The 21,205-nt window shown below is 45.0% G+C and overlaps 1 protein-coding gene across 1 annotated transcript in view; it reads right to left on the minus strand.

Annotated features, from left to right (window-relative positions):
• The window catches only part of LOC115084617 (SH3 and cysteine-rich domain-containing protein-like), a 432,464-nt gene extending 426,502 nt beyond the window's left edge, over positions 1-5,962 (minus strand). Inside the window, exon 1 of the mRNA XM_029589704.1 lies at positions 5,402-5,962. Coding sequence (XP_029445564.1) covers positions 5,402-5,515 — 114 coding nt within the window. The 5' untranslated portion in view covers positions 5,516-5,962. The remainder of the gene's footprint in view (positions 1-5,401) is intronic.
• Positions 5,963-21,205: the final 15,243 nt, after the last annotated feature.

The raw sequence follows: 21,205 nt of genomic DNA on the forward strand, positions 1-21,205 counted from the left end.
CCCTCACCACTACGGTGGTTACCTCCTCCACCAACCCTCCTTGTGCTGTGCTGACCGCAGCTGTGCAAGGGCTGGGAGGGCCATCGGTCATTTTGGATTCCCCGGACTTGCCTGATGCTTTTTTCTCTTTAGGCAGCTTTGCTGACATGCCAGCCGCGCTGCACAGCAAGTAGACCTTAATTGAGGTCTGGGAAGTCACCAGATCGCTGGCGCACCATTTCTATGTCGAAACGGAGGTTTTAAATGGGTTTGCCAGAGTGCAGCACCGGGAGTGAACGATTTGCACTGCTCACCCGCTCATCGGGTTACTTGGTCTTCAAATGATTTGTTAAGCTGGCTGGAATGAAGTCTGTTTTCTATGACCCTGTACAACTTAGTGGGGCCGATATATAACTGACAGATAGCCGGGCAAGTAGGACTTATCTGGCTATCTAGCGGTCACTGAATATCTGCTCGAGTTCAGTAGCTGCTAGATAGCCGGATAAGTCAATTATCCAGCTATTTAGTTAACTGGATAAAAGATGAGAAGGCAATGGGCTATCAGGATGGCACTATTTAGCCAGATAACTTATCCTGCTAAGTCCCTTTTGTATGTGGATATTCAGTGGCATAGCCATACCGCTGAATGTCCTTGTAACTTAACTGGATAAGTGTTATCCATCTATAAAAATAAATAAATAAATAAATAAGGACTGGATTCATCATTCTTCGCAGAATGATGAATCTCGCAAAAAAGGGGGTGGGCCTGCGAAAGGTCGCAGCCATGGTGGTGCAATTTCGCCGGCCGCAGTGCAGCCGGCTGCAGCCTTTCGTGCAAATAGTGCCACTGTAAAAGGTGTTCATTTACCAGACCACTGCGCTGGTCAGGGAGTTCAGATCATCGCAGCGGAAGCGTGCTGGGCCCATAACGTTCAACGGAGTATGGCAGTGCTCTGGTAAATGAGCAAAGGTGGTGCTATTCGCTGCACTACTGCTGGCGATAATGTTCCTCACATTATCGCCGGCAGCGGTGCTGTAGCCGACTCTTCCCCCTCCCCGGCTCCTCCCCCTCCCCACCCCAACTCCTCCCCTGCAGCTAATTTGCATTATATCTCATGCGAAAAGGCATTATATGGCATGCGATAACGCTTTGAAAAATAACCCCCTAAATTACTTAGCCAGCTGGCTTCTCAATACCTACCCCAAGTTTATTGAGGAGAAAAATGTTTGACTTTGCTCTAGGTTGATCCATCTCGCTTGAAGAGATCTTGCAACCCTTTATATCATGTAGTAGATTGAAGGTTTTCTAATTATGCTTGGCTTTTTTTAATATATATTTGATAGCTCTAACCCATATATTGTGGACTGGAGTTGATACAGAATTTGTTTTGTAATACTCTTTTCGTTTTGCATGTTTTGTTTCTTTGCTTAAGCTTTTTTTATGTATCTGTCAAATATATGGTAATTGAAATTCTTATATAGTATGTAAATGAGGATATTTTCAAAGGAGTTACACACAAAGTGCATTTACATGTGTAAAACCCAATTTTAAGTGTGTAAATCCTTTTGAAAATTATCCCCTTTAACTTTAAAAAAAAAACAACCTGCAGTAGCCTCTGCTATTTTGTTTCAATATATCTGTTGATTCCTAATTCTCTCATGGCTTGTTAAGTGATAATTTGTTCAGACTAGTTTGTCATACAAGCATATGCCATGTATCTTTGGAAATCTATCAACCTTGGCTTTCTAATGGAATAAATTGTATGACTAATGGTTGTTTGATAGGACTGCTTAGTTGCAGTAGGAAAAAAATCCCATTAACTTAAATTTAAATCAGAGGAGCTCTGTTAACTTTCAGCTATATTTCAGATAGATCAGATTTGCCTAATGTTGAAAACCAGCAAATCTCTCTCTAAAAAGAACGTGCAATAAATTACATAAAGGTATGTGTTATATTTATTTTTGCTTTAGACAACTCTGTGATGAAAATTTGGTTATGCTGATTGACAATTACTTTCACCAGTTGATTTCTTCTGTTACTGGATGCATAGCAAAGAAAGAGTTGAGATAAGGCAACAGATGTTGTACAGAACAGAAACTTTCACTGTAGGGTCATGCAGCCTTGTTTGATTACATCTGGATGCAGCAATTCCCCAAAATATTTTACAGAACCAGATATTCATAGAATTGCTAATTTTTCTCACTTTAGTGCACCGATTGTAGCAACAAACTAAATATAGGCTGGGGAGTTGAATCCCCACAAGTCATTTGTAACATGGTGTCAGGTGAGTGCCTGTCCATTCCCCACCTTTATTCGCTCCTCCACCCCCCATTGTCCTCGGTCCGTGCCTCTCTTACCTGTCCATCCTTGTGGTGCAGTTTTTAAGTTTAAAATAAAGGTTGACATGATTGGACTGTGCCATGGGGGTGGATGGGAGTGGGAGGGAGTGGGAGGGACGGTCTGATGGGATTTAAGTGAGCCCATTTCTTGTCTCTAAGCAGTTGTGTTTTCCCTCCCTCTCGCCCTCTTGTTTAATCACTTGTTGATATTTGCATTGTTACGTTGCAGTGGCGGTAACCCATGTCCTTATAGTGGGTATTTAAAATGTTAAGTTGGGTTATAGATAAATGACAGTTGAAGTGTTTGTAGATGGGACCGGGAGACTCTGTTTACCTGCAGTTGATCAGTCAGTGGAGGCACTGACCGGATAGCATGGGACCTCTACCATTGGGTTGTGAAGGGGATGTCTTGGCAGATGGCTGGTTGGACAGGTTGATGAGGGAAGCCAGAATTGACGTTAAATCGTCACCACTGGGCTGTGATGGGGTGGGCACCATGGTGATGGGGGGTTTGAGATAATGTTGAAGATTATTGTTTGGGCTTGGGTTTTACTTGTGTAAACTGGTAAATGATTGATGGTTAATAAACTGCAGCCTTATTTCACTCCTCCCTGCCCCCAAAACAATAACACACAGATGAGGGTGATTAGGGATTGGGTGGGCACCAGTTTATCCCAACTTCTCATGTTACTGTGGTATACCATAATATGCTATGCAGCCACTTATAAGGTAATTTTGCTATTGCAAATCAGAATGCAAAGATAATAGCTATGGTAGATGCTCTTAAACATGTTTAGAAATAAAAAAAAAGTGTAAATTTAAAGAGGGCACTAAACTAACAGCAATTAGTTTGTGGAACTCTTATGGGTTAAGGTATTTTTGTGTGTGTCGTGTGTGATGCAAAGGAAACCACTGACCCAGGAAGAGTTAATTCACTTTCAGATGTGCTCTTTATGTCAAGTCAATACCTCCCTGTTACACCATCTATGGCAATGGTTCTCCACTCTGAGTGGCATAACTTCCAAATAGGTCCAGTTATTGGAAAATCGCAATGAATATACAGGAGATACAGTTGCATACCTTTGCTTTGAGAACCTGATTATTCTGCATATTTTCGTCATATTGAAAAACAAACCCATGTAGGGGGCAACAAGGGCAGAGCCCGAGAACCACTGAGAGTGATATACGTCTACCTTTGCACAAATACTTTAGACCTACAGACTATCGCCCAAATTTTAAAATGGCCGCACGCGTAAAAATCGGCACTCACGTGTGTGGCTGGGCCTTGCACGCGCCGCACGTGTGCATGTTATAAAATCCGTGCACCCATGTGTGCACACCAGGAACCACGTGCACATGGATGCGCGCATGCACCTTTTAAAATCTACTCCTATATTTGGATCAGTTAGAGAAAAGGGCTGTAACTATCTTACACTGGCCAAGAAGAGATGGCCATTGCTTTGGTCATGTTCAATAAGGTTGACCAGGGAACTGAAACATTTCATGATCATTAACTTCCATATATTGGCTAGTCACTATACATATGAAGAGACAATGAAAGGTGGAGAAGAACAGAGAAGATGACAGACAGACTAGGGATATAAATAAGATACACAGAAAGAAAAGCAGATACAAACTTTGCATACTTTTTAAATACCTGGGATGCCTAATAAAGAGTATATATCAGAAATCCACAGAAAACAATATCTATTGCATAGTACTGTCTGGGGCAACAATTCACAAGTGTTAGAATACATTCTTCTACTTCCCAATTCATTTAATCCAAATATTTAAAACTACTTCAGGGAATTCCTTGAAAAGATATTTATGGGTAATGCAACACATGCTTTGTGACGCAGGTACTAAAAATCTCTCTTTCCTGGTATCTTATTAGTGCTTGAAATCTGTGTACTTTAGCACCTTATCCACAGTGAGAAGGTAATAGTCAGGCTATGACATCATAACAATTTCTACAGCAACAGCATGTGATGCCATAGGCAGAGGATTTAAAGCTTCAAATATAATAAATCAGAGGAAGTTGAATTCTAAGAAAAATGCAATTATCATTATTAAATACAGTAAGCAGGGCGCATTTTCATCAGTGATAAGATCTTGTGCCCTATGTGTACTTGGCAGGGTCAGACCTAGCTATTACCTGGATGGAGGACCACTAGAGAATACCAGGCAGCCAGCTAGCAGGGGAAACCAATGATCCATAACCAAGCTGTGTAAACTGCATAGCAACAACATCAGTTAGATATTCGTAATGATGAGAAAAAAAATATTTTTAAAATAGAACCCAAATTTCCTAAATATTAAGCAGGTTAGCTAAATTGTCATTCTTAGGTGCCAGAAGTGGGGTTTTATTGTTGTTGTTTCTTGGGGGGGGGGGGGGGGTGTTTGTTTGTTTTTTGATAGATGACCAATTAGAAAGGAAAGGAAATTTTCAGCTCATTGCTGATGGGCTATTTTCGGATTAATTAAATGAAGTTTCTTATTCACATTCTGTCCTTATGAGTATACATAACATGATCTTCTCTGATATGATTTACAGAACAACATTTGGGATGCTCTAATGTCCATTTTAATAGTTGCTACTTCTCTTGTAAATCGCAGATATCAAATTAGTTCTCCATGCATATGAAAAAGTTTCAACCACCACAATCTGTGTGAGATTAAATATAGGTGTAAGTGTGTGTATGCTGGCTATATAAATGCATAGACCTTGCTGGCATCTCCTTAATACAGCACAGACTTCCTTTGTTTATCCATATTTTTCTATTTTTTTCCCAACGTGTACCAGTCAGACGCTTTTAAAATAACACCGCCCCTCTCCCACCTGCTACATCAAGGCTTCTTCTTCGCACAGAAGTAAAGTTAAAAAGAATGTTTACGTTCACTGCTGATATACGAACGCTGATAACACAAGATTCACTTGGTTAAATTATATTACAGAACTGCTAAGAGCATTAGCACTGTGTACCTGACCATGTGAAAAGCCTTTTACCCCGACCACAAAACTTCAAAGTTAACAGAGAACCAGGTTAGAGAAAAGCTGGCGTTTTAAAAGGAAATGAAATACCTTTGATTGCTGGCTTGCAATAGAAGCTGGAGAGGCAGGTTGATTCATGCTTCCAAGATTATTTTCCTTCTCTTTCTCCAGGCTGTCTTCACTAGCATTGTTTGGGGGAATCATGTTTTTCCCCTCTTAAATCGCTATGGAGATTAGGGTTAAAGCGGAAAGCCACAGTTCCTCTGCTATTTCGTTGTTGTATTTTTTTTTTTTTTTTTGTTATTCTTTTCTTTCTTCCTTTTGCCCGATAAAAAAAAAAAAAAAAAGATGCTCGGTGCAGGCTAGGTTCTGAAGGTTGTACTAATCTGCATTTGCTGCCTCTGCTCCTCCTGCTTTTTGTTTCTCCCAAACTGTCTTGGCTTCTCCTTCAGCTGAGTGCTCCTATGCCTCCAGCCTGCCAGTTTAGGTTTAAGTATATTTGAACAGTTGCTCCCTTCACAGGAAAAAAAAAAACCCCACACACAACACCACAGAATCTGAAGGAGCAGAGGAGAAAGGAGAGAGCTGTAACTAGCAGCCCTGGCGATCAGAATGGGAGCCAGCCAAAGCAGAAAAGAAGGGCAGCTCACACATGGGGAGACCTTGTAGGGAGGGGGGCGGGAGGAGTGGTAAGCCTAATGCTTCTGAAAAACTCCCGTGCATGCGCGGCTGTCTTGCATTAGCAATGAGATAAGTATTAATGCAGAAAAGGAACGCGAGGCTCGTGAAGAAGTTGCCTATGAGGTTGAAAGCATTGGTGGTTAGAGTGTAGCAGAGTACTTTATATTCTGTTTTGAACTGCAATTTTAATGAAAGAGGTTTTTTGTTTTTTTTTAAAGAAAATGAAAGCTAAAGCAAATAGTATTCTATTTATATTTCAGTCCACGAGAAAACTATTACTGTTTGGCTATAATAACCCTATATCTAGTTGTGCTATAGAAATGATAAGCAGTATTAGTATCACTCACAATAAACACCTTTATTTTAAATTTCACCCCTCAGACAAAACTCACTTCTTCCAATGTCATAAGAACATAAGAAGTTGCCTTACTGGGTCAGACCAAGGGTCCATCAAGCCCAGCATCCTGTTTCCAACAGTGACCATTGGCCAATCCAGGCTGCAAGTACCTGGCAAGTACCCAAACACTCCCACGCTACTGATACCAGTAATAGCAGTAGCTATTCCCTAACAGGGGAATTTTAATTCCCCAGCATGCGCCAATACCGACAGTTTGTGCTGTGGCCAGGCCGCCCCAGCACCGAGCGCATTTTCATAGCAGCCCAGCCACACACACACATCCACCGGTACATGCGGAAGTGCCAGGTTCTTTAAAAGGGGCAGGGTCTGGGTGGGTCAGGGGCTGGCCAGGACAGCGCCATTAGGTCCTGTCCTGGGGAGGTACACGCTGGCAGCTCAGGAGAGCAGGTAAGTTCTATAACAAAAACATAGGTAGGTAGGTCGGCTAGTTAATGGAATAGGGAAGTTCCCTCCCAGTCCCTCCTTTATTGGAGCGAACAGAGAGGGAACCGGGTTAAAGGCCCGATTGCGTTGCCATGCATTTTTTATAAAATACACCCCCTCTGTGCACTGGACTTGGAACCTGCGCACTTGTGCACACAGTTATCCGATTTTATAACATGCACATGTGAGCACGCACATGTTATAAAATCGGAGCATCTATGAGTGCGCGCCAGGAACTGCATGCACATGGATGCCCGCGCAGCTCTTTAAAAATTTACCTCTATGTCAACTTGATTGATAGCAGTTAATGGACTTCTCCAAGAACTTATCTAAACCTTTTTTAAACACAGCTGCACTAACTGCACTAACCACATCCTCTGGCAGCATATTCCAGTGAGTCCCCCATTGAAGGCTTTACCGGCCTCTCAGCCTCCCGAGGAGCCCGTGCAAATCAATCATGGTCGTTTGGTCCCATAGGAACGACTCCGATGCAGAAAAGCAGGCCTCCGCCTATATTGCGGTGGTTCTGGACACTTTCTTCAAACCTGCCCCGTGCGTCCGGGAAAACTCCAAAGCCTGAGCCTGGCGGGGGTCCCAAGCTTAGGTGCTACTGTTTCTGGCCCTCAAACTATTACTCCCTATCTCCCTCCTAGGGGAGACACGCTCCTTTGTTACCACCGCCCTAATAGACACTAGGGATGTGAATCGTTTTTTGACGATTTAAAATATCGTCCGATATATTTTAAATCGTCAAAAATCATTAGGGCCACGATACAATACCAATTCCCCCGATTTATCGTCAAAAAATCGTAAATCGGGGGAAGGGGGAGGGCAGGAAAACCGGCACACTAAAACACCCTAAAACCCACCCCCGACCCTTTAAATTAAATCCCCCACCCTCCCGAACCCCCCCAAATGCCTTAAATTACCTGGGGGTCCAGCAGCACACTAAAACACGGCACACTAAAACCCCCTAAAACCCACCCCGACCCTTTAAATTAAATCCCCCACCCTCCCGAACCCCCCCCCCCCCCAATGCCTTAAATTACCTGGGGGTCTGTAGCGGCGGTCCGTAGCTTAAATTACCTCCGTAGCCTTAAATTACCTCTGTAGCCTTAAATTACCTGGGGGTCCATAGCGGCGGTCCGTAGCTAAATCAGGGGAAGGGGGAGAGCAGGAAAACCGGCACACTAAATCGTGTAGTCTTCAGCCGGCGCCATTTTGCAAAATGGCCGCCGCAAAATGGCGGCGGCCATAGACCAACACGATTCGACGCAGGAGGTCGTTCCGGACCCCCGCTGGACTTTTGGCAAGTCTTGGGGGGGTCAGGAGGCCCCCCCAAGCTGGCCAAAAGTTCCTGGGGGTCCAGCGGGGGTCCGGGAGCGATCTCCTGCCGCGAATCGTTTTCCGTACGGAAAATGGCGCCGGCCGGAGATCAACTGCAGGAGGTCGTTCAGCGAGGGTTCCGGACCCCCGCTGAATGACCTCCTGCAGTCGATCTCCGGCCGGCGCCATTTTCCGTACGGAAAACGATTCGCGGCAGGAGATCGCTCCCGGACCCCCGCTGGACCCCCAGGAACTTTTGGCCAGCTTGGGGGGGCCTCCTGACCCCCCCAAGACTTGCCAAAAGTCCAGCGGGGGTCCGGAACGACCTCCTGCGTCGAATCGTGTTGGTCTATGGCCGCCGCCATTTTGCGGTGGCCATTTTGCAAAATGGCACCGGCTGAAGACTACACGATTTAGTGTGCCGGTTTTCCTGCTCTCCCCCTTCCCCCGATTTAGCTACGGACCGCCGCTATGGACCGCTGCTACGGAGGTAATTTAAGGCTACGGAGGTAATTTAAGCTACGGACCGCCGCTACGGACCCCCAGGTAATTTAAGGCATTTGGGGGGGGATTTAATTTAAAGGGTCGGGGTGGGTTTTAGGGGGTTTTAGTGTGCCGTGTTTTAGTGTGCCGCTGGACCCCCAGGTAATTTAAGGCATTTGGGGGGGGGGGGTGAGGGAGGGTGAGGGATTTAATTTAAAGGGTCGGGGGTGGGTTTTAGGGGGTTTTAGTGTGCTGGTTCACGATTTTAACGATTTTCACGATACTCTAAACACCCACACGGCGACGATACGATTCCCTCCCCCTCCCAGCCGAAATCGATCGTTAAGACGATCGAGGACACGATTCACATCTCTAATAGACACTGGGGCAAGTGGAAACTTTATCATGGAAGATATCATTAAACTTCTTCAGAACAGTCCCAACCATTTGGAATACCTTTTTGTATCGCCTCAATCCAGGGGGAACACATCCCCGGTTGTATTACTCACTGTACCACAACCATTCGTCTCACCGTTGGAACTCTCCATGACGAAGAAATCTCTCTTCTGATCCTGAGAAGGTCCACATACCCTGTAGTCCTTGGACTTCCCTGGCTCCAGTTACATGCACCCCACTTTGACTGGCAGTCCCTACAGATAACTCAGGGGGCCCTCAATGTCAGACCTGCTGTTTACGGCAAGTGTCTCCATTGGTGACCATGCTCAACACTACAACCCTTCCTGGATTACCTGCTCCATACTTGGACTTCAAGGATGTGTTCTCCAAAATAAACGCTGATATCTTGCCGCAACTTCGAGAATTTAATTGTCCTATAGACTTACTACCCGGAACCATGCCTCCTAAGGGCAGAACCTATCCTCTATCACTTCCTGAAACACAAGCCATGTCTGCGTACATCAAGGAGAATTTAGATAAGGGATTCATCAGAACTTCTAATTCCCCGGTGGGAGCCAGGTTCTTCTTTGTAAAGAAGAAAGATGGCAGCTTGAGACCCTGCATAGACTACATATGGTCGAACGCAGTGACTCATAAGGATCGCTATCCACTGCCGCTTATTAGCAAACTATTTGATCGTCTGCAGGGCACACAAATCTTTACGAAATTGGATCTCTGAGGGGCATACAACCTTGTACGAATCCAACCAGAAGACATATGGAAACCCGCCTTCAATACAAGAGACGGCCACTATGAGTATGTAGTAATGTCCTTCGGGTTTTGCAACGCCCCTGCAGTATTTCAATGCTTAATGAATGAGATCTTTCGGGACCTTTTAAACTCCTTTGTTGTGGTATATCTGGATGATATACTAATATTCTCCAAAGACCTAAAGTCCCATCATTTCCACGTCCAGTCCTCCAATGCCTTAGAGACCATCATCTCTATGCAAAATTGGAAAAGTGTATTTTTGAACAACCTAGTCTTCCATTTTTAGGCTACATCATTTTCAACCGTGGCTTCACCATGGATCCTGATAAACTCTAGGGCAGTGGTCCCCAACCTTTTTTGCACGAGGGACCGGCTTCAAGCAAGACCATTTTTCCATGGCCCGGCAGGGCGGGGTGGGGGTGGGGCAGGGGCAGGGCTTTGGTCATATGGGGCAGGGTTATGGAAGGGGTTGGATTTCAGTGCATACTTATCATTTAATTATGACATTTATAATGTGAATGTGACTCAACTCACCATAGGTTCTCACATGCATGACACACTGACCCATGATTGTCACGGAGCTAGATGTAAAAGTACAGTTTGCATCCACGGGAACCCCTCTGACCCACAATAATGGATGTAAAGCAGAATTATGACATTCCCCATACAACTCACCCTACAAAAAAGATATTCTGGTTCTGGTGTCATCTCAGTAACAGCAATTCAAACTCCTTCTACTTCCAGGCTCAATAGCCCTACTTATGAAAAGACAGCAGTTTACCACCAATACATGTCCTCTTGAGAAAACACAACAAATAAGACTGATACAAATGCTTACATGCTAATAAAATATCTCATCTCAGTAACAGACACAGAACCGACATAACATACTCCCAGGATCTGTAGTAGTGCACATAAACTAATCCGCACACAGTTACACCTGTATTATGGAATACACTCAAACAGAAGCAACCCTATCTATGAAAAGGTAACACTACAAATATTAAATCAGGTCCTAAAAACCAATACACCTCTTCTTAGGAACTAGCAAGCAGCTATAGATCCCCACACAGAAATAATTGTAAAACTATACTAATAAGCAGAATAAATGTTTCAAAACAGCTATGAACAGAATAACATCCAACAATTAAAAACTCATATAAACTATTAAACATTCTCCAAACACCAATAAAATATTTCAAAAAAACAGACATCACATAATTAAAATGGCAGTCAATCAAGAAAAATAAACTTAAAAAGCCACCTTTACTTACCCCCTCCAGCAGCTCTCCTACTCCCCTTCCATGCAGGCCGTGGCACACACCAAAAGCAGCAGTAGAAGCTAAGCTCTATACTCATGGTCCTCTTCCTTAGTGCCCATGTCTCTCACACACACACCATACCAGTCATGCCCCCATGACCAGTTTCTGTCTCTCACACACACCAATCATCTCTCAAACAGTCTTTGGCACACACACACCAGTCACCTTCCTGAACAGTTTCTCTCATGCCATACACACACACAGGCTTCCCACTCCCGTGTTCTACTTACATATATGGGTTTCTCACTCTCATAATCACTTTGTCTGTCTCACACAAACACACACACCAGTCTCTCACTCCCATGCTTGTTCTCTCCACATGCACAGGCTTCTCATTCCTATAATCACTTTCTTTCTCTCTCTCTCTCACACACACACACACACACACACACACACACACACACACACACACACACAAAGGCTTCCCACTCCCATGTTCTCTTTCAGATATACAGGCTTCTCACTCCCATGCTGTGTCTCACACACACCCAGGTTTCTCACTCCCATGCTCACTCTTCACATGCACAGGCTTCTCATTCCCTGAATCACATTCTTTCTCTCACATTCACTCACACCAGTCTCTTTCTCTCACACACCCCATCACCTTACCAACCAGTCTCTCTCTCTCATGCATGCACACACACACTTCTCACTCCTATGCTTTCTTTCACACACACACCCCACAACACCAGGCTTATTACGCCCATGCTTTCTCACATATCCATATTTCTCACTTCCATGCTTTTTCTCTCTCTCTCACACACACACACATCAGTCACCTCCCTGACTAATGCCTCACACTCTCACATACACATCAGTCATCTCCCTGAGCAGTCACTTTCATTGTCTCTCACATATACACACACACACACACATCAGCTCTCTGACCAGTTTCACTCAATCACACACATGCTCTCAATCACACAGAGGCTGGCTGGCTGCTTCTCTCTCTTTCTCTCCCTCACTTCCTCCCCCCCCGCCAGCACAAATGGTAGCTGCAACAGCCTCCTCCTCCAGCCGCCGCAGGCCAAGAAAGAAGAATCCCATCGGCTGCGGGAGGCTCATGCTGCTGTCTCCTTTCCCGATTACCGGCTGCTTTGATTGCTCGGGGGCCGATGCTGTTGCTGCCGCTGCTACTTTTACACGTGGAACGGCCTTTCTCCTTCCCGCGCACCGCTCTGTGTATCACTTCCTGTTCTGGGTCATGGGGGGGGGGGGGGTGGCAGGTGCGGGAAGAAGAAAAGGCCAGCTGCGGGTGCCACAGTTTCTTCTAGCACCGCTGCCGTTCCCACTGGGCTTGAACGTACTGATAGCCCGGTGGCAACGGCAGCAGGGAAGGAAGAGCAGCGGGAGAGACCGGGAGCACGCGACACACCTGCCGGTGCTTGGCGGCGCCACGGACTGGCAAAAAACCCCCAACGGCCCGGTCCTGGTCCGCAGGACTGGTGGTTGGGGACCCCTGCTCTAGGGTATTTGAGATTGGCCACGAGTGGGCCTCTGTGCCCTACAAAGATTCCTTGGGTTTACAAACTATTAACGAAACTTCATTGCTAACTACTCCTCTCTAGCCGCTCCACTTACTGCCATGACAAGGAAGGGATGTGACCTCTGAGTGTGGAGTCCCAAAGCCCAGTCAGCATTCCACGCCTTAAAGGAAGCCTTCTATTCTGGTCCTTGTCTGCGTCATCCGGATCCTAACCGTCCCTTCATTGTTGAAGTTGACGCATCCACCATCGGAGCAGGAGCGGTTCTGAGTCAATACTCCACTAAAGGAACCTTAGTACCATGCTCCTTCTACTCACACAAATTCTCCCCCACTGAACAACATTACACTATAGGGAACCGTTAACTCCTAGCCGTGAAGCTGGTTCTCCAGGAATGGCATCCTTGGCTGGAAGGGGCACAATACAAGTTCACAATATTTACTGACCACAAGAATCTAGAACATCTAAAGGAAGCCCATTTATTTAATCCCAGACAAGCCCAGTGGGCCCTGTTCTTTGAACGCTTCAACTTCGAGCTCCGCTATCGCCCAGCAGCTAAAAACCTCTGGGCAGATGCTCTCTCTCACTCCGTCAAGCCAGAGGATACACCCGAGACTCCTAGGCACATCATCGATCCAGCTTGCATATCCATTGCAGTCACCATTACAGTACCAGTCGGGAAGATGGTGGTCCCCTGCGGTCTTCATGAGCATGTGCTCTGTTGGGCTCATGGCTCTCAACTAGCTGGTCACCCCGGCTGAGCCCGGACTCTCAAGATGCTTCGAAGGCACTATTGGTGGCCTAGTATGATAAAGGACTCCTACAACTACGTAGATTCCTGTCCAGTTTGTGTGCAGCAAAAACCTCCAACTGGCCGTCCATGGGGTTTCCTCCAACCTCTTCCTGTGCCCACTGAACCCCGGTCAAGCCTCGCTACTGATTTTATTGTGGACCAGCCTCCCTCGATATCTGGGTCATCATTGACCGCTTTTCAAATATGGCCCACATTGTCCCACTACCTGGTCTCCCCTCAGCTCCAGAACTAGCTAAACTCTTTCTAACCAACATATTTCGTCTGCATGGACTACCACAGGAAATCGTCTCCGACCGAGGCCCTCAATTTGCTGCCAGATATTGGAGATCCCTTTGTAAGAAGTTTAATATTACATTAAACTTAACCTCAGCCTATCATCCGCAAGCAAATGGCCAAGCCGAAAGGACAAACCGTTCCTTAAAATCATTTCTACAATCATATGCCAATGACCAGCAAGATAACTGGGCTGACCTCTTGCCTTGGGTGGAACTATCCCATAATACTCACATTGCCTCTGCCACGGATGTCTCACCTTTTTCAGTAGTCTTTGGCCACCAGCCACGCCTACCTCTACCAGTTCCACTCACTGTACCTTCTCCTGCAGCTCAGTCTACAGCGCAAACTATATGCAGACTTTGGAATCAAGTAAAAGAGAGACTAAACCAAGCAGCTGAGCGGGCCAAATGCTTTACCGACGTCCACTGTCAGGCTGCACCACTGTTCCGGCTTGCCAGAGGGTCTGCCTCAGTACAAAACATATTCGACTGCGCCTACCGTCTCAACGACTAGCCCCCAGATTCATAGGACCTTTCCCTATCCTTCAACGCATTGGTGCAGTCACCTATCAGTTGCAACTTCCTGCCTCTATGGGAATCCACAACATGTTCCACGTGTCATTATTGAAACCTTTGGTCCTCTCCTGGCCTTCGCGCAGGCCTCCTCCTCCCACTCAGCATAAGGGGGAACCTGAGAACTTCATCCAGGTTAAAGAGGTTCTCAATGTTCGTCGTCGGTTGGGGCATTGGGAGTACCTCCTGTCATGGGAGAGTTTCGGCCCAGAAGAGAACTCCTGGGAACCCTCTCATAACATCTACAAAAAAGACCTGCTTCAAGGGTTCCATCAAAGTCATCCTGAAAAGCCCAAACTGGTAAGGGGGAGGCCTAGAAGGGGGGGTACTGTTGCACATCCCAGCCCTACTCACCTTGCACTTCCTTCCACCAACTCTGGCTCTCCCTCCTTGGTGTCCGCAGCTAGCTCCCATCGCCTGCAGCGCTCCCAGGTGTCCCCAGGCCCGTTGGGGCCTCCAGCTCTCAGCGCTCCTCATGCTGGGGCTTGGTGTCCTCCATGGCATCGGCCCTGCCCCTAGGTGCATGCTCACGTGGGCCATGCTTCCCTTTAAAGGGCCAAGCGCGGGAACTTGGCCTGCGGCTCCCGGAGATGACATCACATAGCCCTGGTATATAAGGCAAGGCTCTTCCCCCAGAGCCTTGCCTTGGCAATCAGGTCGACACCGTTGGTGTGATAGTTTGCCTCTGTTTCAGAGTGTCTCCTGTTCCAGTGTCTCCTGTTCCAGCGTCTCCAGCCCCAGCGTCTCCTTGTTTCTGTATCCTTCCCAGGTAGTACCTATCCAGACTGACTTCTTGGAACTGACCTCTGCCTGCCTGACCATTCTCTTGCCTGCCACCTGGAACTGACCACTGCCTGCTTGACCATTCTCTTGTCTGCCACCTGGAACTGACCAATGCCTGCCTAACCATGCTATGTCTGCCGCCTGGAACTGACCTTCGCTTGCCACGACTATGCACGGACTGATTCTGGTATTGACCCCTGCTTTGGCTGAACTGTCTTGGACTGATACTCTGGCTCTGACCCTTGTGCTTCACTCGGACACTCTCTTCTGGCCCCCTGTGACCATTGGGCCAACATACTCGGATAACAACCGCGGCTTCCACGTGGCTAGACTTGCAGGTGCTGCCTGTCTCATCCGGAGGACCTCCCTGAACTGTTGTTTCCCTGAGGTCTCCGGAGCTTCCGATTCAGGTCCAGTTCATCCACGCTGCATCAGCCGCGCACCCTTGCTCGTGGTGGGCACACCTCTCCGATACCTCTCTGAGAGACCACCGGAGGCCCACCTAAGTCCAGGTGGTCCAGGTACCCAAGAGCTCAACTTGTGGAAACTCCAGACTGTTATTGGTGAAGCTCCTGCTAGCCTCTGTCTCCTTGTGTGCTCCACCTCCTGGTGGCAGGCGCTCTCTGGGTTCGACCAGAGGGCCATACTAATCCTGCACCAGGCCAAGGGTCCTCCTCCAGCACAACAGGGGTAAGGGGTCACAGAGATCCTTGAGGTCTTATCATTTCATTTGGGGAATTATTTGTTTCTTTTCTTTTCCATTTCTTTTACCTATTGGGAAATAACCCACACTATTTTCAAAAACCAAAAAAAAAAAAAAGAAAAGAAAAATTGCCTAAGCAATTTATAAAATTCTACTACATTTATGTGGCAAATTTTCCCAATTTTGCATAAAGATTCACACCTCTGATTATGTAATACAAAAAAGTCAATTTTTCATCAAAAACCATTCACTTTGTTTTAAAACAATATTTAAACTATATACAAATACAAATTTACCAAGTACAAAACCCCACAATTTATCAAGTTAAGATCTATAAGTTGCAAACTTTTAACTGTGAAATGTTACTTTTGTTTTGAATTGAACTATGTAATGATTCTTTTTATATTTTCTTGAGAAAGTGCTTGTCATTTTTTTCAAGTATATGAGCTTCTGTATGCTAAAAATGCCCTCAGCATCAGCAGATTGTCAAGCTGTTAATTACAGGGAAAAATGTATGCATATATATTGGAGACATGGTAACAAACAAAAAAAGGGGTTGCACTGGCACACATTTGAAACTTGTCAGCATGAATCAAGGCTTCTATGAATTGAAATTCAAGCTTTCTTTGCCAGCTGTGGGACACCAGCGGCTGCAGACTTCCAAAAACATATCCAAGTCTTTGTAGTTGGTATATGGTTGGCCAATTATGGAGGTACAAGAACCTTTGTATGAAAACTAAATTTTTCATAAGAGGTATCACTCTAGAAATTGTAAATTGGGTAAATAAAATTTAAAATACCGTAAATACCTGCAGACAGAGAGAGCCCAGATGTGCTGTGATGAGTTTTTTTAACTAGATAAATGTAGTTCAGAACGGTTGGTGCCACACTGTAGCAGAGGCACTGGGAATGCCAGCTTAAGCCAGTAGACAGTGTCAGGGCTGTAATCAAAGCCCTGGTATGATTACAGTGCAGGCCAAGGGGTCCTCACAGACTTGGGGCAGTGATGTCAGTGAGAGGCTGCCTACACAGTGCCTGTAGGAAAATTAAAGTTTAAAAAGTGATTAAAACCTGTCACAAACTGAGCTTTGGTGGTGGTGTTCACCAGAAGAGATCATATAAATATGGATTTAACTCTTGGTTTGGGGAAAATGTTTATTATGTAAGTTAAAAATATAGCACAAAGGAGGTGCAGAGTAGAAAGCACACACATTTAGATAATTAGCCAAAAAAATAATGTGCGGCAAATAAATATACTGAGTATTAACAGTTTAACGGTCGTTTAGTAACACGATAATAAAAAGTTGTTTTTGTCTGTTAAACTGAATCCTAGCCTAAACGGTCATTTAGTAACACAATAATAAAAAGTTGTTTTTGTCTGTTAAACTGTTATTGCTCAGTACCAATACCAACATTCGAACTTAAGAAATCAGCTAACACAGTATCCTATACATTAACTAAGATCATAAACCTATCCCTAGAAGAAGGATCAATGCTAGATATACTGAAAGGAGCAATTATAAAACCAATCATAAAGAAAAAAAAACATTGAGCCCCTGATCCTGAACAATTACTGCCCAGTATCAAATCTTCCCTTAATAGCTAAACTAATAGAAAAAACAGTACAGAAACAACTGGCTGAAAACCTGGATAACAATAACATACTGTTTCCATCTCAACATGGTTTTCGAAAGCACTACAGCACAGAGACACTACTTCTCTCGCTAACAGATAACATTCTAAGAGGTTTTGATAGCAGTAAACACTACATTCTAATAATGCTAGACTTAGCAGCAGCCTTCGACACAGTAAACCATAAAATACTACTAAATAGACTAAAAGAAATCGGATTACACGGCAAAACAATAAACTGGTTCAGTTCATACCTAAATAACAGGTTTTTCCAACTTCAGATTAACAACACATTATCAGAAAAAATCAATCTCAAAACAGGAGTACCGCAGGGATCAGCCCTGTCTGCAACCCTCTTTAACATATACATGCTGCCCTTATGCCATCTGCTTGTAGGACTAGGAATCACACATTACATTTATGCAGACGATATTCAACTAATTCTACCTATAGAAGACACATTAGAGAAAACATTAAAACTGGCTAACATGTACCTAGACATTATAAGACAACTACTAAACCAAATGGAACTTGTGATTAATATTGAGAAAACAGAATTTCTACACTTAGAACGAAAAAATATTGTAATCAGCCAAACTCCAATAATCCTCAATAACAACCAGACAATTGAACTAGCTGAAAAAGTATGAAACGTTGGAATAATAACGGACCCTGAAATCAATCTAAAACAGCACATATCACTGAAAGTAAAGGAAGGATATGCTAAACTCATGGTACTCAGGAAACTAAAACCACTACTAACACTAACTCATTTCCGAACAGTTTTACAGGCACTAGTTTTCTCCAGCACAGACTACTATAATGCCCTTCTACTAGGACTCCCGAACACAACATTAAGACCACTTCAAATACTTCAAAACACAGCAGCTAGAATACTAACCGGAAACATGAGGAGGGACCATATAACTGAAACCCTGGCGGAATTACACTGGTTACCTATCGAATACAGAATTAAATACAAAACCCTATGTACCATACATAAACTAATACATGATGAGAAATCGGACTGGTTAAACACAGCATTACGAGTACACGTCCCACACAGAATACTTTGATCAGCAAATAAAGCACTCTTAACCATTCCTTCAGTAAAAACTGCAAGACTAACCCAAGTGAGAGAAAGGGCCTTATCACTAGCAGGCCCCATACTTTGGAACACAATGCCTCTAGAGATCAGATTTCAAAGAGATCGCAAAACATTTAAGAAAAGTTTAAAAACATGGCTTTTTAAACAAGCATTTTATAAAGAGCCGGGAGAATAGAAAATGTACAAGAATAGGCAGAAGAAGGCCGGCGCACAGCACTTAGGAATGCACAGTAGAGTGGTCTACAAACCCTACATCACTATAAACATAATTGTAATGCTATGAATAATGAATTTTACCTGTGAACAGTACCTTACTGGTACATTTGGTCATGACCTACTTCACTAAACAATTGATTGCCTTTAATGATATAATGTAACTGAACCTTGAATGGCACTTGTTAGAATGTACTATTGTACGCCCTCACCTACATTAATTTATGTGCCTACATGTAAACCGTTGTGATGGTATATAACTTAGCGATGATATAGAAAAGATTTTTAATAAATAAATAAATAGATTTAGTTAAAAATATAGGCCAGGACTCATTAAACTATCACATGTGATAGGAAGATGGGCATGTTTTATGGTAATAGCCTATTTATCACAAAGTGCAGTGTTTTAGCACAGCTATTACTGCAGAGTGCAATAACTTTTTCACACTTTGCAGTAAATACCACAATTGGAGAAAGAGAGAACCTAGCTATAAGGCCCGTATTAGGGATGTGCAGAAGGAAAAAATTCTTTTCAATTCAGTTTTCGTTTTGCTGGGACCCAAATTCATTGCATTAGTTCCATAGGGGGGAAAACCAATTTGTTGATTAGTTTTATTCGTTGTCTGTTTTCCCATTAAAGTCAATGGGGGAAGTATTTGCAGCCTATTTTTGGCTGCAGAATTGGGGTTTTCTTATCAATTCTGATGAAATATCTGGGGAGCAATCATCAGAATGAAAAAAGAGCTCCAAGGTACTTAGACTGTGGCAAAGTGGCACCAAAGTGGCATGAACAGCCTAAGGCACTGTAAAGGGGCAAAGGGGTACCAGGAGTGGCAAGAGTGCTTTAACAGAGGTGCAAAGCAGCAGCAAGAGTGTCAAAAGCATACCTCAGCTTCAAAAGAGAGCACCGATAACAGTTGCATGAACCCTCGAAGGCAGCATGACAGGCAAAGTTGTAAGATAAGAGTCATCAACATCCTACAGCACAATGAAGGGGGAACATAGCAAGCAGAAAGAGTGTGAGAAAAAACTATGAGGTGCCGATAAAGGGACAAAGCAGCAGAAAGACTAGCACCAACACACTGAGGAACCATGATAGTGGCAAGAACACCACAAGGAGTAGAGTGAGTCATCTGGTGTATGGCAGCAAGGCAGAGTGGCAGAAAGTTGATAGAGGCAAGACAGGCTGGCAGAGCAGAGGTAGTCTGGTCCCTGTGGTTTTGATAGGGGCAAGACAGGCTGGCTCCGGGGAGAGTTCCCTTTCCTTTCCGCAGTAAAGGGCTCCCTAGAATGGGTTCACCCTTAGAGTGGGGTGTATCCGTTGGCATCTAGTGAGCTCTGGCTGGTCTTTTAAAATCTGGTGGATGTAGCAGATATACAAACGAGAATATTCAAGGCAGAGACGGAGGAGGTTTCCATGTGAACAGCGGTTCAACATGGATCAGCGGGTGTTAAGAGATAGGTTGGCTACGCCCGGGGAGAGTTCCCTTTCCTTTGCGCAGGAAAGGGCTCCCTGAAATGGGTTGGCCCCTAGAGTGGAGCATGAGCCTTCAAGCATGCAAGTCGACGTGGAGGAGTTTTCCATGTGAACAGCGGTTCTGGCTCAACATGGCTCAATGGGTACAAAGAGATAGGCTGGCTAGACCCGGGGAGAGTTCTCTTTCCTTTGCGCAGGAAAGGGCTCCCTGAAATGGGTTGGCCCCTAGAGTGGAGCACGAGCCTTCAAGCATGCAAGTCGACGTGGAGGAGTTTTCCATGTGAACAGCGGTTCTGGCTCAACATGGCTCAATGGGTACAAAGAGATAGGCTGGCTAGACCCGGGGAGAGTTCTCTTTCCTTTGCGCAGGAAAGGGCTCCCTGAAATGGGTTGGCCCCTAGAGTGGAGCACGAGCCTTCAAGCATGCAAGTCGACGTGGAGGAGTTTTCCATGTGAACAGCGGTTCTGGCTCAACATGGCTCAATGGGTACAAAGAGATAGGCTGGCTAGACCCGGGGAGAGTTCTCTTTCCTTTGCGCAGGAAAGGGCTCACTGAAATGGGTTGGCCCCTAGAGTGGAGCATGAGCCTTCAAGCATAGTAAGTTGATGTGGAGGAGGTTTCCATGTGAACAGCAGTTCAACATGGGTCAGAGGGCGCTAAGAGATAGGCTGGCTACACTCGGGGAGAGTTCCCTCTCCTTTGCACAGGAAAGGGCTCCCTAGAATGGGTTGGCCCCTATAGTGGAGCATGAGCCTTCAAGCATGGTGAGTCGACATGGAGGAGGTTTCCATGAGAACAGCGTTTCTGGTTCAAAATGGATCAACGAGTACTAAGAAATAGGCTGGCTAGACCCGGGGAGAGTTCCCTTTCCTTTGCACAGGAAAGAGCTTTCTGAAATGGGTTGGCCCCTAGAGTGAAGCACGAGCCTTCAAGTGTGGTGAGTCAATATGGAGGAGGTTTTTATGTGAACAATGGTTCAATGTGGGTCAATGGGTACTAAGAGATAGGCTG

The sequence above is a fragment of the Rhinatrema bivittatum genome, chromosome 2 (assembly GCF_901001135.1).
Source record: "Rhinatrema bivittatum chromosome 2, aRhiBiv1.1, whole genome shotgun sequence".
Lineage (NCBI taxonomy): Eukaryota > Metazoa > Chordata > Amphibia > Gymnophiona > Rhinatrematidae > Rhinatrema > Rhinatrema bivittatum.